Source organism: Vombatus ursinus, unplaced genomic scaffold (assembly GCF_900497805.2).
Source record: "Vombatus ursinus unplaced genomic scaffold, bare-nosed wombat genome assembly UNPS02014775.1, whole genome shotgun sequence".
NCBI classification, from domain to species: Eukaryota; Metazoa; Chordata; class Mammalia; order Diprotodontia; family Vombatidae; genus Vombatus; species Vombatus ursinus.
Window position 1 is genome coordinate 5,532,832 of NW_020954553.1, and position 14,871 is coordinate 5,547,702.

Consider the following 14,871-nt stretch of genomic DNA (forward strand, 5'->3'; position numbering starts at 1 on the left):
AAAAGACTAATCAGAAAAGTCTTCATGCAGAAGATGGTATCTGAGCTGCATCTTAAAGGAACTGAGAGAATTGATTTGTAGGTAAGGAGGAAAGTGCTTTACAGGCATGGAGGATGGCAAATGTAAAAACATGGAGACCCGAGATAGGGAGTATCATATGTGAGGACCAGAGAGAAAGCCAATTTGACTGGATTGCAGAGTGTGTGTGTGTGTGTGGGGGGGAGTAACATCCAAAGAAGTTAGAAAGATGAGTTTGGCTGAGTTGTTTAGGGTTTTAAAAGCTAAAGAGAGGAATGTATATTTGATCCTAGAGGCAATAGGAAACCACCAGATCGAATAGGGAAATGACATGGTTAGCTCTCTGTTTAAGGAGAATTATTTTGGCAACAATATGTAATGACTGGAGTAATAGGAGACTTGAGGCAGGGAGACCAATTGGAAGCTGTTGGAATCATCTAGGAAAGAGGCAATGAGGGCCTAAACTGAAGTGGGAGCTATTTGAGTGGAGATGAAGGGTTGATGAAAGAGATTGTGAAGGGAGAAATAGTAAGATTGGGCAAATGATAGGATATGTGGAGTGAGTGAGAATGAGGAATCTGGGATAATGTGGAGGTTATAAGACACTGGAAAGATGATGATGCCTTTCTTAGAAATAAGGACATGTGGAAGAGGAGAGGGTTTAGGGGGAAAGATAAAGAATTCAGTTTTAAAAAGCATGCTGAGTTTAAGATGTCTCCTGGACATCCATTTTAAATGTCCAATAAGCAATTGATGATTTGGGGTTGAAGCTCAAGGGAGATACTGGGGTCAGATACATGAATCTGGGAGTCATCTTCATAGAGATGACAGTTAAACAACCAGTGTCATTACCAAGAAGAGAATGGAGAAGAGAACAAGACCCAGTACCAAACTTTAGGGAATGGTCACAGTTAGGAGTGTGATGTAGATGCTGAGACAGCAAAGGAGATAGAGGAGTAGTTAAAATAGGTAGGAGGAAAACTAGGAGAGAATGGTGTCATAAAATCCCAGTGAGGAGACAGTATTAAGGGAGAGTGGGTCAAATATAGTAGTTAGGTCAAAAAGTGTTAGGACTGAGAAAAGACCGTCATGTTTGGAACTTAAGACAGCTTGGTAACTTTGGAGTTTTATTTGATTGATGAAGTCAGAAGCCAGATTACAAAGTGTTGAGGAGTGAGAGGAGAGGAAGTGGTAGCACCTAAAATAGATAGATGTGTTTCTTCCGTAGTTTGGCTGAGAATGAGGGGAGAGATAAAGGACAGTACCTTTAGGGGATTGAAAGATTGAATGAAAGTGGTTTTTTTTCTTTGCTTGTTTTTTGTTTGTTTATGCATTTTAGGATAGAGAAGACTTGGTCATGTTTCAAAGCAATAGGGAAGGAACCAGTTAATAGGGAGATCTTTCTGAAACTTTGACGCTGTTGACTACTTCAGTCAATTAAATACAGCAAACATTTATTAAAAATCTGCTATATGCAAGACAGAGGGAACAGCCAGGTATAGTGGATAAAGGGCTAGTATTTAAATTAGGAAGACCTGAATTCAAGCCCAGCCTCTTGACACCTGCTAGCTCTTTGACCATGAGCAAGTCACTTAGCTTCCTAATGTTGAAGGCAATTCGGACTGTGAGTTAGAGAGACCAATAACTGTAGATGAGTTGCTGGTGCCCATTGGTGGAAGGTTTCTATACTGGGAGTCCTCAGTGTGGATGGAATGAGAAGTCTGGACATCCTTATATTGCCTTCCCTGTTCCATTCCCTCTCTTCCCCAACCCCTAAATCAAACCAGACAAAAACCCAGACACATGAAAATCACTGTGGTAGGCTTCAGGGGCACAAAGACAGAAATTTAAAAGTCACTGCTCTCAAAAGAACCTACATTATATAGGGAGATAGAACATGTACACAGATAAATAAATATAAAATAATTTGAGGAGGATGAGAACACTGTCAAGACCAGAAAAGTTTCCTGTAGATCTGCAAAGATCCATAGGAGCTAGAGATTGAGCCTTGAAATAAGTGAGGGATGCCCAGAGGCACAAGGGAGGAGGAAAAGCATTCTTGACATAGGAGGACAGCCTGTGCATAGGGATGGGAGTTGCAGAATTATGAGTTCTGGGAACAGTTGGTAGGCCAGTTTGAATGGAATGTAGACTATGTGGAGGGGAATAATATGAACAATCTTGAAAGGTAGGTTGAAACCAGATTGTACGAGACTTTAAATGTCAAGCTGAGGAGTTTGTGTTTCATTCTAGAGGCAGTAGGGAGCCATTGAAGATTTTTTGGGCAGAGGAGAGAGACATGGTCAGACTTGTGCTTTAGGAAGATTGTTTTGGCAGCTGTGTGGATGGAGAGGGGAGAGACTGGAAGCAGGGATACCAATTAGGAAGCTATTGCAGTAGTCCAGGTAAGAGATGATGAGGCGAAACTAAGGTGGTGATTGTGTGAAGATAAAGGAATAGATGCAAGAGATATTGTGGAGGTAGAATCAATACAACTTAACACCTGTTTGGATATGGTGGAGAAAGAATGAGACGAGGAGATAAGAGAGAGGGAGGGAAGGAGACAGGAGCAAGAAAGAAGGAATGAGAAAGGGGAGAGAGAATGAATTAAGAATGATCCTAAGTTACACATTTGGATGACTAGAAGGATGAAAGAAGAAGAGAAGTGCGGTTAAGAGAAATAGGAAAGTTTGGAGGTGAGCCAGGTTTAGGGGAAAGGATAATAATGAGTTCCATTTTGGACATGTTGTTTGTAATACCAGCATTCCATCTAGGTGATGATGTCTAGCAGGAAGTAGGTGATTTCAGGGTGGATGTTAGGCTTGGATATATACATTTGGAATCTCTAGGAGGAAAGGTTGATGGACAATGTCAGAACAGTCAGTTAGGTCAAGTATAAGTACTGAGAAAAAGACATTGGTAACTTTGGAGAGAGAGAGAGTGGTTTCTGAGGTGGTAAGGTTGGAAGTCAGATTGAAAGAGGTTGAGAATTGAGTGGGAAGTGAGCAAAATGGAGGGCAAGACTTTCTTTGCTAGGAGTTTGGCTGCCTTAAAGAGGACTACTGGATAATAGCTTCAGGTAATGGCAAGGTCATGGAAGTTTTTAAGTATGGCAGGAGACATAGGTATGTTGGTCAGTAGGGAAGAAGGGACCAAACAAACATAGAAGCAGGAAGGAGGTAGCAAAGGAGAGAAGGAAAAGGATGACCAAAGGGGTAAAGTTATAGAAAAGAGGAGGAAATGGAATCAAAAGCAGAAATGGAAGGGTTGCTTTTGGTGGAGATTGAGGAGTAGAGAACAGTGAAAGGAATCTCAGAATCCTGAATCCTGAATGTAACCCAGTTATGGGTAATGGTGAGACACAGGCTCTGTCCTTGTGGATCACTGAGTTAGGCTGAAGAGGAAAGCCATGGGAGTTGAGGAGCTTGATGAACCAGGAGGCCAGGATGTTCAATGTAGTGTGGTGTAGTAGAAAGAATGCTGAACTTAAAGTCAGGGAGATCTGTTATCATCTAGCCTCTGAACAAATTTGCTGTGTGGTCATAGGCAAGTCCCTTAACCTCTTAGAGCTTCAGCTTCCTCACCTGGAAAAAGGGAAAACAATAGCACCTATCTCTCACAAAGTTGCTGTAAGGATCAAATGAGATGATGTATGTAAAATGTTTTCAAACTCTAAAACTTTCTATAAATGTTAGCTAGGTGGCACAGTGGATAGAGCACCAGCCTGCAGCTAGGAAGACCTGAGTTCATATCCGGCCTCAGACATTTATCTGTGTGACCCTGGGCAAGTCACTTAACCCTGTTTGCCTCAGTTTCCTCTTATGTAAAATGGGCTGGAGAAGGAAATGGCAAACCACTTCAGTATGTTTGGCAAGAAAACCCAAAATGGGGTCATGAAAAGTCAGACGAGACTAAAACAACTGGACAACAACAGCAAGCAAGTTCTTGTTATTTGAAAAGACAACATCAATGTGTATATTGAAGTACCCAGGTCTGAGAGCGGAGTTATGTAGAGGATAGCTTTGAGCCCGATGATTAACTCCTTGAGAGCTACTAGATAGATTTCCCTCCTTTGACTTATGTGATACTCCATATTCTTTACTAGTTCTCCTCCTGATTGTTCTTTCTCAGTCTTTTTGAAGAGGAGAATAGAAGGGAATAAGCAATTTATTAAGCACCTGTTATATGCCAGGCATTGTGTTAAAAGCCTTACAGATACCTCAATCTTCCTAACAATCCTGGAAGGTAGATACTATTATTATTTCCTTTTTACAGTTGAGGAAACTGATGCATAAAGGAGTTAAAGTGACTTGCCTAGGGTAACACAGCTGGTAAATGTCTGAGGTTGTATTTGAATTCAGATCTTCCTGACTCCAAGCCCAACTAGCTGATCTGTTTTGGTGGATTATCATCCTGTCCCATCTTTTCCCACCGCTTAAATACGGTTATCTCTTCAGGCTCTGATTTAGACCCTTTATCCTTTTCTTTATACATTCTTTTTTGATGAGGTCATTTGTTCCCAGAATTTTACTTTTCTCTTCACAGATAATTCCCAGATTCATATACTCAGATCTAATCTTGTTCCTGTTTATCAGTTGCACAGTTCCAGCTACATGTCACCTACCTCAAATTCAGCATGCCCTAAATTAAACAGCATCTTCTCCTTTATAGCTTCATTTTTTCTGAACTTCCCTGTTTTTGAGGCAGACACCCATTCTCTAGTTTCTTAGGGTTGTAACTAACGTTGGAGTCATTCTTATCTCTTCCTTATAGCTCATATTCAGTCATTTGCTAAGTCTTTTTAATTCTGCCTAAACAATGTCTCGCACATCTCTTCTCCTGTCTATTTACAGAGCCCATACCCATCAGACCAGCATCACCTTTTGTGTGGGCTTCTGTAAAGGCCTCATAACTGGTTTTCCTTTTTTCATTCACTCTCTTTTCCATCCTCTATGTAGAAGTAAAACTGTTTTTTTTATTGGCACATCTCTAGTCATCTCACTGACTGTTCCATTGCAGGACAGAGTATCTAAGAGGAAGGGTTGATGGACAATGTCAAAAGCTTCAGTTAGGTCAAGAAGTATAAGTACTGAGAAAAGGACATTGGAAAAAAACAAACAAAACAAAAAAAAGAAAGAAAAGGACATTGATCCAGTCAAAAATCCAAAAAGTTGCCACTTGTACTCTTAAATAAACAAGCTCCTAAGGTCAGTTATTTCCTTGATTCCCTTGTTTTATTTGTTAATAAGTATGAATATATAGTGAATTTTAATGATATTGAAATTTATATTGATCATAAATTTCTGAACATTTTTTCAATAAGTCTGTCTTGTATCTTAGAGTTCCTGGTCATCTTTTTAAGAACTATTCTAAGAATTGTAGTCAGCTCTGACTCCAATAGGAAAAACAAGTTAAAATAAAATACTACACCATGAACATGATCCCAGATGGGACTGTTATAGGAATAGTTGTGATTAAATATGTAATTGTGGGACCTTAGAGGTTATCTAGTCTGACTGATAACTGTAGCAGGAACGCCTGTAACATCCCTAACCAGTAGTTAGTCATATAGCCACTGTTGTTATTGTTTTTTAAGTCTTTTATCATAAACTTAGAATCATCAATAAAAACAAACATTTTAGTATACAAAGAACAAAAAGTTGATGTATATGAATCCATGAATTTCTGTCAGGTACATGCTAATAGGACCTTTTTCTGTTGCACTCTTAACATCTGTTAGCTGTCACTGAGACTTAGCTTCACTCTAAAGACTTTACATCTTCAGCTTTCATTTTCCGTCACTAATTTACTGCCCTCCAACTCCTGCTTGTTGAAATACTCCATCATCATCATCTTTCCCAGACCTTTACCTCCTTTACTCAGTAACTTTTCCTATTTTGAAATCCACACAGTTAACATTTTCCTCTCAAAACAAAATTGTGATAGCTATGGTATATCAATTCCCAGGTCTTTCTCTTTCTTTTCTCAAGGAGTTCAGCTTCTATCTCATCATTTTCCTCTCTTCTTTTACTACAGACCCTAATATCAGTGCAGATGTGCCCTCAATCTTGCTATCTTCTCATTCCTGCAGCCTCCTTAAATTTTATATAAGCTACTATTCACTTCACTTCAGTCATACATAGGGGTGATCACTCACTAGATCTTGCTATTTCCTCCAAGTGTTCACTTACCTAATTAAGAACTCAGACATTCCTTTATCTGACCATATCCTTCTGTCATTCTGTCTGTCTCTCCCTATGCTTCAACCCTCTCATACCTTTTCTTTACCCTCATTGAGATCTGTTTCCTTCACTTCTCAGTACTTTGTCTGTGATCAAAGGAAATATTATCTGTAAAACACATAGCACAATGCTTGGAACATAGTAGGAACTTAATAAAAGCTTGTTTTTCCCCTCCTCTTTACTTTCTTAAGCCGTTACCCCTTCTCTGCTTTCATTTTCCTCCCTCTCCAACTTTAATAGAAATAGTAGCCTTTTCAGTTCTACACTGTCCTCTCTTCTTGAATCCCTTGTCTCTTTGTCCTGCTGCCACTGTTCTGTTATCAAAACTCAGCCCTGGATTGTTCCCATCATCTGAATTAAGCTGGAGGAAGTCCCATGACCAGCTTGGGTACATCATAGATTTCATTAGGCCTGCACTGCAGCAGGGCCGTACTTTCATTTCTTCCTAACTGATTCCCTGTCTTATTTCCCACAGAAGCTATTCCAGACTTTTTCTTCTCTTCTCAGCTGGGAATTTTACCTCTTATTTTACTGAAAAGATTTAGATCATTTGATGTGAAATACCCTTTCTCTCATTCTCTTCATCTCAAAACTCCTTGACATTATTTCCTACTTTCTCCCTGTTTCCCTCGGTATATGAAAAAAGCTCTCTTTTTAAAAGGCACTTTGTTCTCCTTGACATCCATCTTCTCTATATGTTTACTTGCTCATCTCTTCCTGTCTTCTCTGTCAGATTACATCCTTAACCATTCTTTTCTTAATCTTCAACCTTCCTTTATCAACTGGTTCCTTTTCGGATACCTTTAAACATGCCCAAATTTCCCCCATCTTTTGGGGAAAAAATCACCAAACCATATCTTTAAACATGCCCAAATTTCCCCCATCTTTTGGGAAAAAAATCACCAAAACCATATCTTCCCTCAAATTATCATCCTGCATCTTTTCCTCCCTTTCTCAGTCAAACTCCTTGAAAAAGTTGCTTACCATTGCTAACTCTACTTCCTCTTTCTCTCACTCAAAATGTATTTTATGAAGAGTGTAAGTCACAGAATATAAGTCAGGTTGACTTAACCTGTTCCAAAAAAGGCTTATTAAAAGGTTGGCAGGCGAGTAGCAGGGAGGAAAGTGTTGGCTGGGGAAGGACAAATCTCTTCAGGGGAGTTTCTTTACCCAACTCCCAGGGTACTCTGAGGTGATGTGGGTGATGGTACTTGCCATGTTGAGCTCATGGGTATTTTATTATAATGTCAAGATGACGGAGTATACCACGTTGCACTGCTCAGTTTACAAAAGGCAGGTAGCTAGCATGCTGGATAGAGTGTAGTGCCTGCAAACCTGAGTTCAAATATGATCTCTGAGACTTATTAGCTCTGTGACTCTAGACAAGTTACTTAACCTCTGTTTGCTTCGATTTCCTCAACTGTAAAACAGGAATAATAAGAGCACCCACCTCTCAGGGTTGTCAAGAGCATCACATGAGATAATCATTATGAAATAAATAATAGCACAGTGTCTAGCACATAGTAGAGCTATGTAAATGCTTATTCCCTCCCTCTCTTCCCTATTTTCCTTATGTACTTTTTAAAAAAGAAGGTTCAGAGAAGGAATTTTGAAATAGGAGAGAATAGAGAGGAATTGAGAGCCCAAAGAACATCTTAATTTTTTTCTTTTTTCTCACACTTTCTGTTGAGTCTTCCTTAGTAATTCTCACTGCAGCTACTTAGTTTTTAATAGCCTTCTAAATTACTTTCTTGCCTCTATCCTTTGCCCTAATAATATTCTTTATACATTGCTGTTATTAAGACACCTCCTATTCATAAACCCTATTTGATTCCCCATTGCATATGTGATAAGTTATAAACTTGTCTTGGTATCCGAGACCTTGCACAGCCTTGATCCAGTCTCCTTTCGTGTATTTCAAGCCATATTCTTTTGTGTAACTCTACATTCCAGCCCAAATGTACTACTATTTTTTGTCTCCATTTTGTATCTTTTTCATTCTCATTCTCTTACCTTGTCTTGTACTGTTCCTCATACCTAGAATGGGCTCTTCATTTGTCTTTTAAAATCTTTCTCTTTTCCTGGCCCCCATTCAAATACCAGTTTATTTATATTTCTGCTTTCTACTTTTACTTATAAATTAATTATTTGCATAAATGTCATGTTCCCTCTCATTAGATTGTAAACTCCCTATCAGGGTCTGTATCATATCTATCTTTGTTTCCTTCTTTCCTAGCACAGTACTTTGCACATAATAGGCACCTAAAGTACTTTAAAAAATACCTGTTGAATAATTTGAACTGACCCAGTTAATTTTTTTGTAGATTACATTGGGATTATGTTGTTCTGATCTCAGTTAAGCTTGTTACCATAACTTGGTAAATCCTATTCCTTCTGCAGTCATAGTTCAGTGTGTCCTCTTTAGTCTTTCTTGGGGGAAGCATTGAGATTTTAACAGTTCATAGTTGGATTATTCTTTGAGTAAAGGAGAAGTATTCAAAACATCTTTCTCCATGGCACTATCCTTAGGAATTTTGTGTTAATAGAGGCAACAGAGTTGAATGCTTGATTTAAATTTTATGTTTTCATTTAAAAATAATATTTTTCACAATCGCATATAAAAGCAATTTTTGCATTAATTTAAAAAATTTTTGAATTTCAAATTTTTTCCCTCTCTCCTTTTCTCCCCCCTCCCTGAGACAGTAATCAATTTGATATAGGTTACACATGTGCAGTCATGCAAACCATATTTCCATATTAATCATGTTGTGAAAGAAAACAGAGAAAAAAACATGAAAAAATAAAGTGAAAATTATCATGCTTTAATCTGCATTCAGACTCCATCAGTTCTTTCTGTGGAGGTGGATAGCGTTTTCCATCGAGGGTCCTTTGGAATTGTCTTGAATCGTATTGCTGAGAATAGCTAAGTCATTCATAGTTGATCATCTTAATGATATTTATACTTTTATTTTTAAAGGTAATCTTTAATCACATATTAATATTTTGTGTTGAAATTTATTTTTCTACTTTAAGGACTGTTTAAAAAAAAACGTTCATTTAACCCTTTGATTGATTCCCTCTTTCCCTTTCAATTTCAGAATTCCATAAGACACAACCTGTCTCTGAACAAGTGTTTTCTTAAAGTACCTCGATCCAAGGATGACCCTGGAAAGGTAGGAGATTCCTTTTATTGATTTAAGTAGGTTGGGTCCTTAAGTTATGTTTTTAATGCTTACCCAATACAAGTGAAATACATAATAACAGAAAGGTTAAGAAAGTCATGGAAGAAGTGAAAAAGATTATGTAATCTAAATGTCAGCAACCTTGCAAAAATACCCATGGGGCAAAAAAGCAAAATTAAAGGCAAAGAAACCGTTTGGGAAAGGAATATTGTGGTAAATATAGCTGATAAAAATCTAACATCCAAAATTTATAAGGGATATTATACATGCCTATATTTGTAGTACGAACTTCCCAATGGAGGAATGGTCCAAAGTTATAAATTGGAAGTTTTTAAAAGAAGAATTAGAAATTTTTAATGGGCACTTGGTGGGACTATTGAGCAGAATTACTAGAAGTCAGAGCTATACCTCACAGACCATCTTCCTTTAATGTGTAAAAGAAGGCCCTAAGAGGCTGAAGGAAGACTCTTTTCTGAAGGGCATAGGGAGTGGCACTTTGCAGAAGAGGAGTGATCCAATATGGTGACTGGCCCTTGTACTAATAAAAGTTGGTTTTTCTGTCTTCTTTTGTTGACCTGAGAGATAATCTGTTTTGTTAATGTCCTTATAAAATAGAATTTGGTTATATTTTTTTCTATGTCAAACACTAAAAATTCCTTATTGGGAAATAGCTAAAATTCACAGCATAAACAGCTTCTACTATATTTGTATTCTGTATAGTTCTATTCCCTCTTTTTGATTCTACCTTTCTTTCTCTGCCCTGCATTCTTTTGAGTTTTATTTTGGGTAAAAGAAGATTTTCTTTAAACTATAATGTGAATAGTATTATTTGAACTTGGAATCTGAGGTCACTGTTCCAAACATTCCCTAATGGCTATAGGATCAAATATATTTTTTCCCACATTTAAAACCTTTCCCATCTGCCTCAACCTCATCCAGCTTTGTTGCCCTTCCAGCATTCTATTCTCAGCCAAGCAGCCTTCTATCTGTTTCTCACATAGGCTCTCCATTTCTTATCATCAAACACTTTTGCACTGACACCCGTCCCCCTCATACCCACACACAGTGGTCTTCTTCACAAATTGCCTTATGTTGACTTTGTGTATAGTTTGATAACTGTTACATTTGTACAAGCTGGACTAGATGCTAAAAGTGAGACCCAACTCTGAGCTTGATGTTTGAGCCAGACAACTACTGCTTGCTTCTGAATTTCCTTCTTTCTTTGTGTACTGCATGGGGTCTTCCTACCCAGGAATGTCACCACTGCCACCATTAGGCACAGGTCTCCTTCTTATTCCACCCAGGATCTGTGACTCAGAATTGGGTAGTGGATGACAGAGCTGTCAGTTCACACCTGCAGCCCATCACAGTGCCTTGGTAAGGGTCTAGTGGTACTTCATTATGAGTCTGGGAACCTCCTCTTGCCCTATGCATGGCCTATGCATGGTCTTTTCATGGTCTTTTCCTGGGCATTTGAGTATTCCTTTTGTGGTGTGCTTCTGGCAGACACTGTCTGCAGTGCCCGAACACCTCCTTTGTCTGTCTCCCTATGCCAACCTGGACTGGACAAAGGATTAGTGGATCTTTTCTAAATTTCCCACCAGGATTCAGTCTGGTGCATTTTCTAGATCTTTTTGGAGGAGTTTGTGGATGGGGAGCTTGCCACATTGCTTTTTCCTGCTTTGCCATTTTGGCCCCCTCATCCCCACCCCACCATATAGCATTTAAATAGGTAAGTTTACACATACTAGTTAGAGGAGGGCAAGAGCACTAACAAATTGCAGGATTCGAGAAAGGCTTCTTATAGGAGGTGCCCTCTGAGCTTAGTCTTGAAGGAGATGGGAGGTCAGGAAAACATTCATTCCAGGTGGGGGAGAAAACAGAGGAAAAGGAGATGGAATGCTCAGTTTTAGGAATAGCAAGTAGGCTGATTTGTCTGGAACGTGAGAGTGTATGAAGGGAAATAATGTGAAATAAGCCCAGAAATGTAGACTGGAGCCAGATTGTGAAATTTAAATGCCAAGCTGAGGAGTTTAAGTATTATTCTAGAGATAATAAGGAACCAGTGAAGGTTCTTTAAAGACTAAATGCAGCCTAACTTAAACAAATGCAGATTAGCTTATACAGAATTTTAGCATATTGTATTTGAAACCCAGTTATAATGTAGTGGCGTTTATTTACAGGAGTGATACTACTGATTGACCATCAGTTGACTTGTTTTTCTGTTACTGGTGAATACAGTATCTTGCCTAGTCTCACATGTGATCAGTAAGTATGCATTGATGTGATGTTAGGCTAGCGTTGGTAGCTGTGCACCTCAGTCAGTCAGTCAGTAAACATTTATTAAGTGCCTGTTATGTGCCAGGCACTAAGTGCTGGGGATTCCAAAAAACAAACAAAATCCAAATAGTCTCTACCCTGAAGGAGCTTACAATCTAATGGGGGAAGACTATATACAAAAGGAAGCTGAAAAGAAGGGGTGAGGAGGTGGCATGGGAAGGTATCCAATGTGGGGGTATGGTGGAAAAGTGTGAGAAATCCCAGAGCAGTGCTGCCAGGTGAGAAGTGAGGAGAAGTTCTGAGCTGAGCTCCCTCCTTAAATGGTTGTCAAGTTCATGGCTCCACCTTCCAGTCATGGGACTCAGGGTGGCGATGACATAGAACCCCAAGGCTGATAGGATCTTGCAGGGTGAGGGGGTTTTCCCAATAATCAACTTCCTGGGCCCTGTTGAAGAAGTTAGAGAAGTCCCAAAGTAGTACAACCAGATGCTTTAGGGACAAAAGGAAACTATTGGCCTGTATGGAGTCAATCTCATGATCTTGTTTCATTAATGCTGTGCTCTGATTAGTTGAGTTAACCAGCCTTTTCAGTAAACATTTGTTAAAATATCTACCTTCAAGTTTCAGGTAAAATCTCACATTTTGGACTTGAAGGTCTACATTAATGCTAATGCCTTTCTTCTGAGATTACCTCCAATTTGTCATGTATATAATTTGAGTGTACACCAAGTTGTTTGTAGCTTAGATTGTGATCTCCTTGATGTAAGGGACAGTTTTTTGCCCTTTTTTGTATTCCCAGTGCTTAGCATAGTGTGTGGCACATAGTTAAATGCTTAATAAATGATTGTTGTTGACTTGACCTTGTGGAAGGCACATTTAGTTATGAGCCAAGCACCGTTTATCTCTACCAATTGCTCATTCCCCTTTGTTCCACACCTGCAGATCCTTCAAATCTACTCTGGCCTACCATTTTATTTTAACAGTAATTTTTGCAGCTATCAAATTGAAGGTTCCCTTATTTGCTTCTGATTACTTTTGCCTCCACCACCAAACAAAGGGAATTTAACCATTTTTTTTTCTTTTTTAAAGGCTCTAATCCCAAAGAAGCATCCATATGTCATGGTCCTTTTCTATAGTATTTTTCTGTAGTCATCATAAGTGTGAGGAATTTTAGAGAAGTACATTCTACCATACTGTGCAAATTACTTGTGAAATGGCAAAATTACCCATTTGTTTTACTCCTACAGTAAATCTTCTAACTTTTTACATCTTTGAAACTATTTTAAAACATGTAATATATTGCTTTTGCAGCAATCACTTATTTTACATGTTTAGCATTGAGTTCATGAATTTTTGACACGTTCTTTAATTCTTCATCATGAAACTACACTTTTTAGCACATTGCATATTAAGCATATTTTTGGTGAATAGTATGGCTTTCCAGTATAGCCTTGATTATAATTCATTATTTTCATTGGCTTTAATTTAGGCACATTTCCAGACCACTAAATCATGTTTATTTCCATATGCTGGATAAATTTCTTAACCTTTCATGACATGTGGCATGGTGAAGGACTGTTGTGAATTTCCATTTAGGAATTTTTTTAGTTTTTGAACAGTTCTTTTCAGCACATTAATATTATTATCAGAGATCATTCTTCCTTCAATGGGAACAATATTTCCAGGCTCATTGGAAGCAAAAAAATTTCTATAATTTTTGTTTGGAGAGAAGGATAAAATTTCCCACATCTAGGTGTGACCTAGACTTCTTCTGACAACAGCTTTGATATATAAATTTGAATGAAAAAATGAATCTCACCAATTAATAGTACCCTTTCTCAATCATCAGTTACTCCAACTACTTTTTTTTTTTTAAGGCAGTTGGGGTTAAGTGACTTGCCCAGGGTCACACAGCGAGTAAATGTCAAGTGTTTGGTCTGAGTCCGGATTTGAACTCAGGTACTCCTGACTTCAGGGCCGGTGCTCTATCCACTAGCTGCCCCTCCAACTGCTTTTTATATTGTCTTGTCCATAAAAAGTGTTTTTCTCCCTTTCATGACAGATAATTGCTGGAGTTTTTTTTTCTTCTTTTTAATTTGTCATCTTGCTGTTCTTCCTTCTTAAAGAAGCCTATGCTACATTGTAGAGGAATTGATTATAACTGTTGCTATTCTCCTCTGTAGATCTTTGCTTGTTTCTTGAGCAATAGTTTTTCAGTTCCTGTGTTTTTGTTGTTACTTGTTTTCAACTGCACTTTATTTTGTTCATTGGTATGACTGATCTTATTGCATTGTAGGATTGGATGATCCTTGAATTACTGGATTTCCCTAACTGCTATCTCTAACAGTCATTGAAGTGTGTTCTTTTAAGAGTTTCAACTTTTGCATGTTTCTTTGATGTAATATCCATTCTTTAAAACCACAGAATTCAAAGCATAACAGGAGAACAATCAAAACCAAAACCATTGATGCAACTGACAGAACTAACTAAAATAGCAAAACCAGCTCAGTCTGGTTTCATTTGTTCAAGATCAGATGTTGTGAGTCAGTCTACTGTCACTGAATCACACATGCATGACCATTGCTGTCACAAAGTGAAAGCATATACAAATATTATATGTTCCCGGTAATTGTCATTCATTGTCTATGTAGGAAGCCAGTTTCTAGGTACAGTATTCAGCTTAGTTAAGTAGCACTACTTGATACAGTTTAGTTTAGATTTGTTTTCTTTCAAGCTAGCCAGCTTTCTCAGTTTTGGGAGAATGCAACATCTTGTTTAGTAAACACCTAAGTACAGGCCTTAGTTCTGTGTTGAAACTGTTTCATAACTACGTACCAGTTGGCTCCCTTGCTTTCTTTCACACTTGGAAAGCCTTCAGATCTACTCTGGTCTACCGTTTTATTATGGCAGTAATTTTTGCAATATTGCTAATTTCTCTCATGTTACAGAGCATCTGTCTTAATCTTTAGCATTGTGCGTAAATTTCTTAAACTTTTATTTTTCTGATTTAAAGAAATAAAACTTTTTCTTCCTAGCATTTGTGTTTTCCCTCTTTGTTTCCTAGAAAATCTGTCCTCAGTTTAATTTTTCAGACCACCATTTATCATTTCTTGTAGGACATTTTGTATTATTGTCTTTGGTCTTAGTAG

At 38.1% G+C, this 14,871-nt stretch overlaps 1 protein-coding gene across 2 annotated transcripts in view; it reads left to right on the forward strand.

The window, feature by feature from the left end:
- Positions 1 to 14,871, forward strand: part of FOXJ3 (forkhead box J3) — a 169,033-nt gene that overhangs the window by 78,562 nt on the left and 75,600 nt on the right. For both annotated transcript variants that reach the window (XM_027864685.1, XM_027864684.1), the window contains exon 4: positions 9,359 to 9,433. In XM_027864685.1, the coding sequence (XP_027720486.1) occupies positions 9,359 to 9,433 (75 nt within the window). The remainder of the gene's footprint in view (positions 1 to 9,358; positions 9,434 to 14,871) is intronic.